This window comes from Alexandromys fortis, unplaced genomic scaffold, assembly GCF_014885135.2.
Source record: "Alexandromys fortis isolate MF-2015 unplaced genomic scaffold, M_Fortis_MF-2015_v1.1 scaffold_101, whole genome shotgun sequence".
Classification (NCBI taxonomy): Eukaryota; Metazoa; Chordata; class Mammalia; order Rodentia; family Cricetidae; genus Alexandromys; species Alexandromys fortis.
The window spans coordinates 4,369,585-4,382,636 of NW_026067983.1; the positions used below are offsets into that span (position 1 = coordinate 4,369,585).

Sequence of the window (13,052 nt, forward strand, 5' to 3'; positions counted from 1 at the left end):
GGCAGTCGCCGCACCGAGGAACACGAGTAGATTTTTCCATCTCAGTCCTGAAATTCAACTACGCTTTGAGAGAACCATCAAGGCAAATTGCTTGCTGTCACAGGCAGAGATACAGCTTTTACGGAGGCTTTGGAGGTGGTTGTACAAAGTTGAAGGTGGCATTTCTTTATGAACCACTGCCGCGCACCGGGTTTTACAGTCAGTTGCGGGCTGCAGGATGATCAGTTGCATGTTTGTCGGATGTGAAGGCTCCGGACCGAGATTCAATCAGTAACCAAGTTTTGCAGCTGCAAGGGGAGTTTGCATTCTGTGTATTTAGAAAGTACCCGCAGTGATTGGCTTCCCAGTCTTAGGTATTCCCAAATGTTTTCCAAGACGACACAGCTTACATTGTCCACTACACAATAGCCCCACTAGAGGGAGCCATAGCTCAAGATTAATACTTTCTTACGTTGAAATTCATTCATACATAACACTATTCAAGATAGGAAAAGAGTTTTGATCAACAGTGGGGAATAAATGACATTTGTTTGTAAAAAGAGTAATGAGCCACAAACTATGTAGTCAACAATGTCTGTACGGACCGTGTTAAAATTATCAGTGTTTAGCAGATATGATTATCAAATCATATTTTCCTTGCTCACCAAGGAAGGAAAGAAGCCACTTTCCCATTATAAAAAGGAAGTTCTGCTTCATAAATTAGTAATTTATCTTCATTCAGAACTTTGACGTTAGTAAGCTAGAAAGTTCCTTAAAGGTGTTAGGTGTGGTGGCACACACCTTTAATTCTAGCACTGCAGAGGCTAAGGCAGGTGACTCTCTGTGAGTTCAAGACCACCTTGGTCTACAGAGTGAGATCCAGGATTGTACAGAGAGACCCAGTCTCAAAAAGGAAGAAAGGAAGGAAGGAAGAAAGAAAGAAAGTTCCTTAGAGACTGCCAAATGTAGTTTTTCTTCTTGTTGAAGAGGAGAAAAATCCCTAAATTGTGCAGGGAGGTTGCCACCTACTCCAAACTACTTACTTTTAGGAAATTCTAAGAGGGGGAAGGGCACAGAAAATTCTCATCCTCACAGTCCCCTTCCCTGCTGAGTTTTGTGGCTTTTTACCAAGGTTGGATTCAAAATTCTGTTGTTGGAAGAAACCTGAGCAATCAACAAATAGGACCACTTCTTTCCTCCTCCTCCCTTCTGATCTCCTCCCTCCCCCTCCCTTCACCCCCTTCAGATTAGAAAACTCAGATGACTATGTCCCACACAGTCACTAGGTCAGTCAGGGCCTGGTTCAGGACAGGCTCCACCCTGGCTCCTTCCAGCTGACTGACTGGGACAAAGAGAGCACTCCTCGTACCGAAAGGATAGTCTGAAGATGAAGGTTTTACAATCCCATGGAGCGTTTATAAGAAAAAGCTTACAAAATGTTTTATTCTTCAAAGGAGACATTTTAACAGCTATACTATATCAAAATCTAACAAACAAGGAGGTACCTATACCCTACTGTGTAAGTTACAGCAGGAACTCTTATCATTAATGAACAGAGTAAGAAGGTACAGAAGTGAACATTTTAGTACACGCATGTAGAAAATCACTCCACGCTTCCCTATGAGGGCAAGATGCACTCTCTACTACATACAGTAGGGACCGTCTCTCCGAAGCCAAGCTCAAAATTCCACACCTGTGCACTCACCATATAGAGCTTCGCCATCTTCCTGTTACTTAAATCTGCCACGGCGTCGTCATCGTTGTCCCCATCTGGGAGTTCAGGCTTCTTCCCTAAGACCTGGGAAAGGGGGAGCACAGGAAAAGGCAGTGAAGAATTTTACAAACAATGAACCACCTTACATTCATAAAGACATCAACTATAAAACAAGCAATTAAAGTACCCGAGGCAGGAATTTCTTGTCAATTTCTATAACCCAGACCTCTTCCCATGAGTCAAAGCTGCAGGCATTTTCCCATGGCGTGAGATAAGCTAATGCTGCCCCTGCTGTTGACTCGGACTTCCAAGAGAGCCCGTGTGAAAACCTAGGTGCACCCCCTCTTATTCAGACTAACAGGGATTAAGTAAAATGAGTTCCTCAACTCAGCTCCAGAGCAGACAGAATGTCTTCCATGGCCTCTGCGTGTAGAAATAATCTGTAGTTCCTAATTCATTACTGGAATTATTGTTTGGAGATAAAATATTGTGATGGTAAATTAATCTCAACCTGATCTAGTATCGCCTAGGTGACAAGCTCTGGGCGTGTCTGCAAGACGTTGTGTTGGTTAGGCTGAGGTGAGAAGATCTACCCTAGATGTGGGCGGGGCCACTCCCTGGATTGGAGCCCGGAAACTGTCAAGAAAGAAGCTAGCTGGGGACCAGCACTCATGACTCTACAGGTTCTACACTCCCCAACCATGACTTTTGACTTTTGACGCTGTGACTTCCCTACCGTGACTCAATGCGCTCACAGTGTAAACTGAAAATAGCTCCTTCCTTTCATAAGGGGGTCTTGATAGACTCCTTTGTCAAGGCACTGGGATTGTAGGTACACACACCACACCCACAGCACAAGTACACTTCACATCTGACAATGCACAGACATGGACCACAAACAAGCTTTGTTTCGTGCTGTGCTTCCAACTTCCGGAACAAAACCCGAGACACAGTATTTATCATCTACAACTAACTATCAGCTGCACGGATGAGTGCATTTATTGATGCTTTGTATGCGTGATGCAAACTGAAAGTTCAAGTACGTTCTTTGGGAGACTATTCATTTGAATCTGCTTTGCATTTGTTTAAACTAAAGCTGCAAGATATAAGAAGTTTAATTCATCAGTTTAATTGGCATAAATAACACCGGACCGACCTAAATAAACTCACTCTAAGTAATGTGATTGTCAGAGTAGACATTTAAATTTGAACTCAGAAAAGGGACAAAAGGTATCCACAGAGATCCAACAAGTGGCTGGTGACAAGATGGGTGCTCTTAGCTGTTCCTCTCGCCACTCCCTCATTCTGCCATCGTGGACTCTAGCCTTCTGGAGCCGTGAGCTCAGTTAAACATTCTCCTATAAGTTGCCTTGGTCACGACGCTTTGTCACAGCAATAGAAGAGCAACTAAGACATCAACACAGCATGAAAATACCTGTTACTGAGTGCCAGACAATACCAGAGTCCGTAAACCTTACACGAGCATGTGTAGTCTCAAGTTGGAAAATTCTCCTGGGGACTTGGGCTCTGGGAACCTCACATCTTTTCTTTATGTGCATATATTGTTTATGAGCAGTAAAATATTTTAATTATTATATAGTCTAAAAGGCTGCAATAGAGTTTCTTTTTTTGCTAAAAGTTGGATCATATTCCAAATTAAAATACTTAAAATTAAAATCTCCTTTTAAATGCATTTGTGATTGATAAAAGCAAGTGTGGCACTGAAGAATCGCTCATCTCCTCGTGAAGCCCCTGTAAATCTGTCCCAACCAAAACAGCCGCTGGGAATCAACAATTCTGGTTAAGATATAACTAATCCCGGCAAGGCCCCCATTGGGCCAACTGAGTCTGTTTAATTTCCAGACAGCAATTCCCACCTTAGCCAGGTGTCTTAATTAGCCCTTTGAAGGATGCTAACACAGTTGGGAATTGAACCAATGTGACTTTCTGAAAACAGGCCAACTCCAGGGTAGCGGCGGCATATGCTACTGTATCCCTAAGGGTCGTCTTAAGCCTCAGTTCAACAATAGAGCATTTACCAAGTAAGTCACTGGGGAAAGAAAGTGAGTTTCCAAACACCTTGCCCGTCCCTGAAGGGTTCTACACTCTGCCTAGAAAGAACAAAATAATTAAGTTACATCACTCTAACCGCTATCCTGCGCGTCCTCATCTTTGAAACAGACTGCTCGTGCCCTTTTCTGTTTCGTTCCAGGCAAGATTGAACATAGGCGTAAAATGTCTTCATTTTCAGTTCTGTGCGGTTGGCATCTGCCCCACGAGTCCTCTGTGTGTGGAGTAGGGTGTCCTGACAGCGCAGTGGGCAAGGAAACAGAAGAACACTGTCGGAGTCTGTCCCTAAAATCTCACCTTGCTCCTGTGCGGTCCTCGACCTTAGAGCTTGCTTCTCTTCCCACGCCTGTCAGTGAGCATCTCTATAAAACATCACCACCATACAGCAAATTCCCAACCATCAATGTTCCTTCCCCTGTTTGCATAAGGATAGCTCCATCCCCTCATCTTGAACTAGAAAGCCCACCCTCCACTCTGTCACTAAATGTTACCATTATGGTCATGGAAGGGATTCTTCATATGGACTCTAAAGAAGGTCCCATCCTTCCTGCCATGGGCCACAGTTCTGCTGCCAGCTCCCTCCTGCCTCCAGCCTAACCTCATTCTTTCTCCACAAGCTGCCCAGCACACTAGCTGCCGACCTATTTTATACCATCCCTGTGCTTCAGGAATAGAACTTGAAGTCTGCCCTTTGAAGCACGTATGCAGCTGCAGGACATTGTGCTAAGTGAAACAAGCCACACACAGGAGGAAAGATCCGACATGCTGTCACTCATATGTGGATCTGAAGTATTTGAACTCATGGGAGCTGGGGTGGGTTGTGGATTCCAGAGATCAGAGCCTGGTAGAAACACGACTGTCTGGTCGTGTGATCCAAATTGCAGGTATAAGATGAAAAAGTTCTAGAGACCTAATGAACAGCCCAGTAACTTGTTAAAGGAATGCATACATGAGATTTTCCAAGAGAGTGGGTCCTAGTTTTACATACATACACACACACACACACACACACTATTTGATTGTGATAGTTCCTTCACAAATATACATGAACACCAAAACAAAGTCTGACTTTGTCTTCCTTAAATACAAGTAGCAACATTTCAGTTAATTCAGAGGTGAGTACTATCCTGTCAAGCCATGACCACACTGAAGATTCCTTGCATGGAAAATGAGGCATCCCACAAATCGTCATCTCGTTAGTATGTGTACCTTCCCTTCAGCTTTCACAGCCAGCTGAGGAAGCTCTGAGGAAGGCTTCAATTTAATCCTCAGCAATGTTTGCATCCGTGTTCCTCCACCTCAAGGAAAACCAATCAGAAGATCACAGCACACAGAGCATAGAAATCAATAGTAAAAACATAGGCAGCTCCTCTGCTGTATTTACTTGCTGCAGCATATTTGGCGCCTTAGGTAAGATAAATATTTGATAATGGGGAAGATGCCTAGAGAAATAAACACAGGGAATTCTGAGGAAGGGCCGTGGCCTCCTGTGGCAGCTGCCTCTCCCCTGGACATGAGATCCCAACGCTTGCTCTCAGCTCTGAGCTTACCAGCTTCTTCAATACCCTTTGTCCTTTATTGCAGTATCAGATATATGGAAGGTCTTTGTATTAGGTTGTGATTGGAGGCATTCAGGAGTGAAGAATATGGGACACGTGTGGGATGATGAGAAGGGTGACGCGATGGGAGCATCATGAAGTGATCTAGCACAGGCTACCCACGAGCACTCACTGCAGTGATGCCCCCCACAGCAGTGATGCCCCCCACAGCAGTGATGCCCCCACAGCAGTGTTCCTGCACGCTCTTGTGGCCAGCCATGTGTCACTACGGATCCCATGGAGTGTGGTTACTGCAACTAACTGAGTTAAACTCTGTGCTTCCTTTCAGCTTAATTAAATTAAACTTAAATGATGACATAGATCTTGAAGAAGCCGTGTGGACCATGAGATTCTGGGAGGTCTAAGAAATGCCTGGGGAAGCTGGATGTTGGTCTAGTACTCAGTGTTGTTCTAGCGTCCATACATGAAAGGTGTGATTTCAAGACTTCCGGGAGAGCTAACTCATACGCCACTGGCATTGCTAATAGGAGGTCCTATACAGAAAGTTAATGCAGGAGCTATTGTGTGGAAAAGAAACTCAAAAACTGTTAAAATGTATAAGACAGGAAGCCAACATTTGATATTTTTTTCTTTGCAATCAGAGCACCCACATATTCAAATCCACCAATTGCTTTCACCAGTTGCATATCAGAACGATCTGGGCAGTTAGAAAAGAGAATCTCAATGTCTGAGGGCAGACGAGTGAGTCAATGCCTTACCCTATCACTGTCTCTGCAGAACCTAAGCCCTGCTGGCCCCTCTGATAATGTGATCTAGGGACTGGGGGTATCAGTACTGTCAATCACCCAGCTCCAGCTAAGCATGCTGATGCTTGCTTTGCCCGCCCTGCACACCTTCCCCGGGCAAGAACGCTAGTGGTCTTGAAGCTGCTCGAAAGCAAATACCAGGGAAATTCCACCCTTTCTGGACACGACTAATCATTCTCCTGTTCTCCTGTAAGACCTCAAGTCCACTTTGAACACCTCTCTCTGTGAAGTTCTTGAACAGATACTGCCAACATTTGCCTTTTGAATGACCATTCATTCTGCGGGGTTAGGAAGGCTGAGCTACAAGGAGCATTTGCAAGACCCCCTGAACTTGCTTCTGCACTTAAAATGGTGTGTTGATGGATATCACTTAATGTGATTAATCAAAAATGTATGTCACATGATTGTTGATATTACTGGCACACTGTGAGCACAAAAGCTAAGCCCTTCAAATGTGGACTGTTACCCTGGCTGTATGGCCCTGCATATTCCTACTTGAGTGTGTTTTATTAAGGCAGGGTCTTCACCTTGTAGTCCTGGCTAGTGTGCAGAGATCTGCCTGCCTCAGTGTACAGGAACTGGGATCAATTACCTCACCCAGCTTGAATCTTTTTCATAATGGCTTCACCATGAACTTTAACTATCTTCTCGTGAACTTATATTTTCTTGTTATTCTTCATCTTAGTCTAATGACTTTCCTAAGCAGATTGCATGTCAAAACAGGATGTCTTGTTGATATTTTTTTTTAACTAACTAGAGGCAAAGTCTCTCTCATATGTCTCAAGCTGACCTCAAATTTACTGTTTAGCCAAAGATGACCTTGAACTTGCAATCTTTCTGCTTCCACTGCCCAGGTGCTGGGACTACAGGTATGCACCACCCAGTTCAGGTTAAGTGATGTAGGGACCAAACGCAGGGCTTCCTCAATGCCAGGAAAGCACCCTACCAACTTGGCCACAGCCCATCAACTGCTCAAATCTTATATTTTATATGTATATGTATAAAACGACAAGGTGAAGAGGAGTCTGTTTGTCCCTCTCTCAGCACAACAGAGAAGCCATACTAGCAGCAGGGCAGTGGTTGACCACGCCCTGACAAAAGAACAGAGCAGTCATCTCTTCCCTCTGAGCTGTCTCTGTATTTATGGTGTGTACAATGCCACTACAACCTGGTTATAAAACAAATTCTCCTCTCCTCCCATGTGTTAAACTCTTATCTCCTCCCACAGACTTGCACATAGGACTTTATTTTAGTGAAGCAAGAGACATCAGTTAGGCAAGATTTACTCTGGGAGTGCCTGGGGTGTACCAACCAGTTCCCTGGAAGGTGGGGGATGGGGAGGAACTATGATTCTTAACAATTTAGCTGTGGGCCTGCACTCAGTCAGCTTTCAATGCAGGGATGTAAGTGGGTTTCCCTGGTCACTGCTGAGTGCCAGCATGGGCAGTGACTCCTAGATGAGTCTGTAGAAAAAGATGTTCACATGGTCAGGCAGTTATTTCACATTTCAGCAAATAGGAGAAAAGAATGAACCAACCCTTTGACCTATTTTTAACTCCAGATATATCTAAAGCGATCGTGTGGATTCTGAGATTCAGAATTGTTTAAAGAGCATCTGGTCTTCCAAAGACCAGTGGCCTGTTCCCAAAGCTGTTTCTGCTCTATAACAACCCTGAGCCTCTTTCCCCAGCAACCACTTCCTTGTTTTCAGTAAATCTGGAGAGGATTGCTGGGGAGAGGTCTCAAGCTTGATGAGAGGAGGAGTGGGGAAAAGAGGACTGCTCCCCGCACCCCAGTTTCTTCCCGTGGGCAGAGAAAAATCTACACAAGTGTCCCTCAGGCGGAGCATCAGTGGACCCTCCATGGACATTGCTTTGCTCCCCTCCTTTCCGTGTATGCAAGTAGCTTTTATCATCCATCCCTTCAAAAGAAGGTAAAGAACTCTGGCTTATAAGTAACATTTAGCTAGATTAGGCCAGCTTCCGTTTTAATGACAAAACCTCCTATGTTGACATAATCCAGAAAAATTCTAAGCACAAAAATTAAATTGCACACACCCAGCGTGGTTTGCATGCACTGGGATAGGATGGAAGTATCTTTACATCTTTCGTACTAGGCTTAAAAGAATGTAGTTTTTTCCTAAGACAATATCTATCCCAGTGATGCTGAATCTAATGCTTCCAGGGAGAGGGGCAGCTGGACAGAGACAGTAAGGGACCTGAGACAGAGTAACCATCTGGTCTACCCATGGCAAACATCCTGCTATCAAGACTATGAATGAGAACGGAGAAGACACAAAATATGATCAATTTATCAAAGTAGTCTGCCGAAGGGTTTTGAGTTATAGAAAACCCCAGGGTTTCTGACATTCTGGACAGTTCAGAATGGATAACCTAAGCTGGGCAAGGGGTCTCAGGTCTTCTCAGCATTTGAGGTGCTGAGAGAAGAGAATCGCTGCAAGTTTGAGGCCAGTCGCCTGAAGTCTTCTCAGAAATTACTTAGTTAATTAGACAGAGAAGCATGTTTGTTCTGGAAGGTTCCCCAGCGCCTATTCTTGTTTTCACACAGCCTCTGAAGGACTCACTTTTCCCATCTATAAAGTGGGCACATTGCAGGTGCTGCAGTGGCCCCGCCAGGCCATCCTTGCCCTGCCTCGGAAGTCATCAGGAGACTGCGCCTGAAATGTGAAAGCCTTTTCTCTTCCAGACAGTGTCACCAGCTACAGAACGCGCATGTGCACAAGCTTGCTAGTGGTTTTGAGCAACAAACATCCAACGACTGACCCTGAGCCAATGAAGGGTAGACTTGTTGCCTAAATCTTGTAGTCACCTCAGCCTTCCCTGGGCCAGTTCCCAAATGTGCCCCACACTGCTTCTCCGGGGTCTTTCTGGGACTAAGACCTGGGGCCTGCTCCATAAGTCACTGACAAGTGACAAGGTCTCATTTGACCCCTATGTGTGCCTTCAGGAGTATCCTCCAGATCGTAACCTCCCTTCCCTCTAAGTCAGGTTTTGTGGGGACACTACCCAAAGGAGAGTGTAAGAAATATATCCATATCCCAGAACTTCTTCCTGAGGCAGCTCTTCCTAGGCGATCCATAGAAGATGCCTCTCACACGTGAAGGATGTTCATGGTGGCAGTTACTGCCTCCTTCAGAGTAAATGCACCTATTTGACTATGTAACTTCTAAACTAATAAAAAGTTATGCTATCAAGAGTGAATGAGGACTAAAGAGAAAAATTCACCCTATGACAAACAGGCCATTGTCCAGCCCCAGAGCTCCAGGGCAGACAGTAAGCATCGCAAGTCAACTGTGGTGCTCATGGTACCCCCTCCCAGGAAGTTTCTAAATAGCTCATTGCCTCATCTACACAAATGCTATCATTACATTTTATTTTTTGTTAGTGGTTTGCTTCATAGCTTATTCTTTGTGACAGAACACTAGCATTTAATTTCTAGAGTATACAAAGCCGAGGACTTCATTTAACTGTACTTACACGGAGTCCATGGCATACAGATGTGAACACATTTTCACTTTAGTCATAAGGTTGAATTGTTTTCATGATTTATAGAAATATGGACTTTCTAAAACTGATGGCTTCCTCTCCCCTTGTTGACGGCAGAGTACTATAGTTATCTGAACAATGGTTTCCTTATAAGGTCATTTTAAAATCATTAATGGCTCTGGGCAAACAATATTAACACCGTATTCAGATGTCCTCCACCTTAGGGAGAAAGATCTTCATTCTACAGAAGCAATTTCTAGTCGTAAAATAAATGCTAAAGGAATATGAGCTGATGAATCATGAAACCCTTTTAAAACACAGGCTCAAAAAATTCTAATCACGAGAGATAGCAGGAAGCTGACATAAACTTGGAGTTACTGTCTGTTGTTTTAGACTTAAAAACTATGCCATTATGAAACAAATGTAAAGGAGCATAACCATTAAAGAAGAAATTTGGCCATTAATATCTTGGGGTAGATTAATTTTTGGCTCAAAAGGACTGAAGCCTGCCATCTTACTATGAGTTCCTTACTAATACTGATAAGATGGAATCAATATTATAACATGAGGTGCAGGTAAACGACAGAGCTGAAGCCTGTCGTTCTAGATCAGTTTTTATAGCAGTTTATCTAGTTTAATGTTTACACGAACTTGTTGACTCAGAAGTAGACTTTGGGGGCAAAGTTTTACTGCTCCCCTGCTAGTCGCTGTCTTGGAATGACATCACCCCACTTGCAGACGCTTCTGCCAGGCTCTCACTTCCACAGCCAAGAGGAAGTCAGTCATTCAGAAATGATTGCCACGTGGTATCATGTCAAGCCCACGCTATGAAAGTGCTGTCTTATCAGTAAGGTCACAAGTCACCCTGTTGAACTTTGAGGAGACAATGACAATTATCTAAGACTCTGTCACTTTATTGCAGCGTATGCATACGGCTGACCTTGCTATATCTACACAGTTCTTATCTTGGTTCAAAATATTTCAATTCCTCCCATCAGAATTTGATAAGGGACAAATGCCTATTGGAGTGAAATAAATAACAGAAATTCAGATAATAGATTCATCGAATTAAGTGACTGAGTCGTCTGGTGCGACAGGCCTGTAATTCCAGAGACTGAGGCAGGGGGATTGAAAATTCAAAGCCTGCATGAGCTACAAAGTGATGTCAAGGCCAGCTGGAACAACTTATGGGGCCCTTAAATTAGAAGAGGGGGAAAACGGTGCATATGAGGGGTAGATCCATGGCCGAAGCTTAGCACCTGGGTTCAGTCCTCACTACTGAAAAAAATAAAAGTTAAATGAATGTCGTGTTGGCTAGTGCTTGGCAATAAAGCAGGAGGAAGTGGCTACAGCAGCTATAGTGCAATGTTAGCCCGCGCACTTTCTCGGCTATCAAGAAAGAAGCTATGCACAGCATCATTGCTGCAAAAGGAAAGTGGAAGAAAAGATTTTCTCGCAACGCAACAGGGAAGAGAAAGGGGAAGGAGCCTGCTTTCTGGTCCTGCAGCAAATATTTGATTCCTTTCAACGATCTTGAACAATAAACTAAACTGTGAATGAAAGTCCTCTCACCTGGCTCTCATAATAATATTAGTTCAATGAGATAATAAATTCTTGCAACCATCTTCCATGGAGGAATGAGGGTTTGACAATATTTAAGGCACTGTTCAGTTTCTCAAGAACTAACAGAAAGGTCCAGGAGAACAGGGGAAGAGTCAACACTGAGCCGTGGGCTACCTGGAAAGCACACCAAGACAAACATAGTTTTCTACCACTCTTTCTTATTGTTTCTCATGTCAAATGATTTACTGTGTCTATTGACCAAATAAATTTCTCAGGCATCTCAAATTTCCATTCTTACAAAGTACAGAGTTTTTGCTAACAATAAAATACATGAGATAGTTACAGAAAACAGTTTAAGGAGTGATTGTTTTAACATGTGTATTATAGACACAGAACAATCTTAAGTCTTTCTTATATTTAAGGATCTCAAAACTTCCATGCTTGCTCTCTGATGATAAGAAACAGGGTGATTTCATTTTTATTAATAGTGTTTTCCCGTGAAGCTTCAAAGCCTTTAAAAGTACTGTATACATTGTTCCAAAATGACCACAAAAGATTTTCACACCAGAACCTCGGTTTTATTATTATACTTCATTCTGACTCTATAGAGATAAATGGAGAATGGTTTGCCTAATCCCTAGGAAATAATGCCTCCTCCTCTCCAGACAGGACAATTGAAAAGAGGTCAGATTGAATTAAATGGGTAATCATGCTTCAATTAGAAGAGTAACGCCCAAATCCTGGGGCTGGAAGGATGGGTAAGTGCATACAGAGGACCAGAGTTTGCTTCCCAGCACCTGTGTCAGCTTTATCAAAATCCTTCATCTCCTTTTCCCAGCCCGATTCCTCTCTTTGTGCCTTACATGCTGAAATACGCAGCATGGATGGGTGCTAGGAGTGAGTGTCCCAAAACTTAGGGCATCAAGTTCAAAATTGCTCCGATCTCTATAAACTGAAGCTGTGTGATACTTTCAGAAACACTGGAAATGGGCACAGCCTTTCACTCTTAAGCTGTGGGAAGGAAAAGACATAAGCCAGATGATTGAGAAAAGAAACTGGATCTCTAGAGCTGTGCAATCCCTTCGGGTTCTGGGAGCATTCCCCTTAAGTCAGAGTGGTTGGTGGGCGGTTTGCTAACAGATCTTGAAGGAGCAATACTGGGGTGACAGCCAGGCCAAGTAGCCAAGGCCAGTGAGCAGCAGTGGTGTGGCTCAGAGGGAGAGGCAGATCACACGTTCGTGACTGCTGGACACATCCAGGAAGCCGACCTAGGAAGGGAAATTCTCCAGATGGGTGACTGTGTATTATTATCAAAGGGACAGTGGCTGCATGTGTTCTAGAGCTCAGGATTTCACCTGGGAATGTGATTATCTCAGAACACAGTAGTGACTTTTCTGGGAGTTTATCTGTAACCAGCTACCAAAACAACAAAGACAAGTCAAATACGGGAATTATTCTCCTCTAAATGCTACCTTATACAAATGTAGTTGGTCTTACCATGTATTTTGAATAAGAATATGGCTTTGAACTGAGTGGTATTGGCCCACGCCTGTAATCCCAGCTCTTGGGAGGCAGAGGCAGGTGGATCTCTGTGAGTTAGAAGCCAGCCTGGTTACAGGATAGGCTCCAAAGCTACAGAGAAATCCTGTCTCAACAAAAGGGGGGGAAAAAAGGCATTAAGAATAAGACCTTGTTCGTGTATTTGCCAGCACTGTCATCCCAACCTTGAGAGAGTAGAAAGGGCACCATTTCTGTATGTGTGTTCTGTGTTATCTAGACACGGATGAGCAACGCACACGAATGTGGAGGCAATGTCTGGCCTCAAGCGCTGTGGCACGCGTTAATAAGATGCAGA

The 13,052-nt window shown here is 43.8% G+C and overlaps 1 protein-coding gene across 1 annotated transcript in view; it reads right to left on the reverse strand.

The window, feature by feature from the left end:
• Positions 1-13,052, reverse strand: part of Scin (scinderin) — a 57,465-nt gene that overhangs the window by 16,310 nt on the left and 28,103 nt on the right. Inside the window, exon 5 of the mRNA XM_050158717.1 lies at positions 1,685-1,777. Coding sequence (XP_050014674.1) covers positions 1,685-1,777 — 93 coding nt within the window. The remainder of the gene's footprint in view (positions 1-1,684; positions 1,778-13,052) is intronic.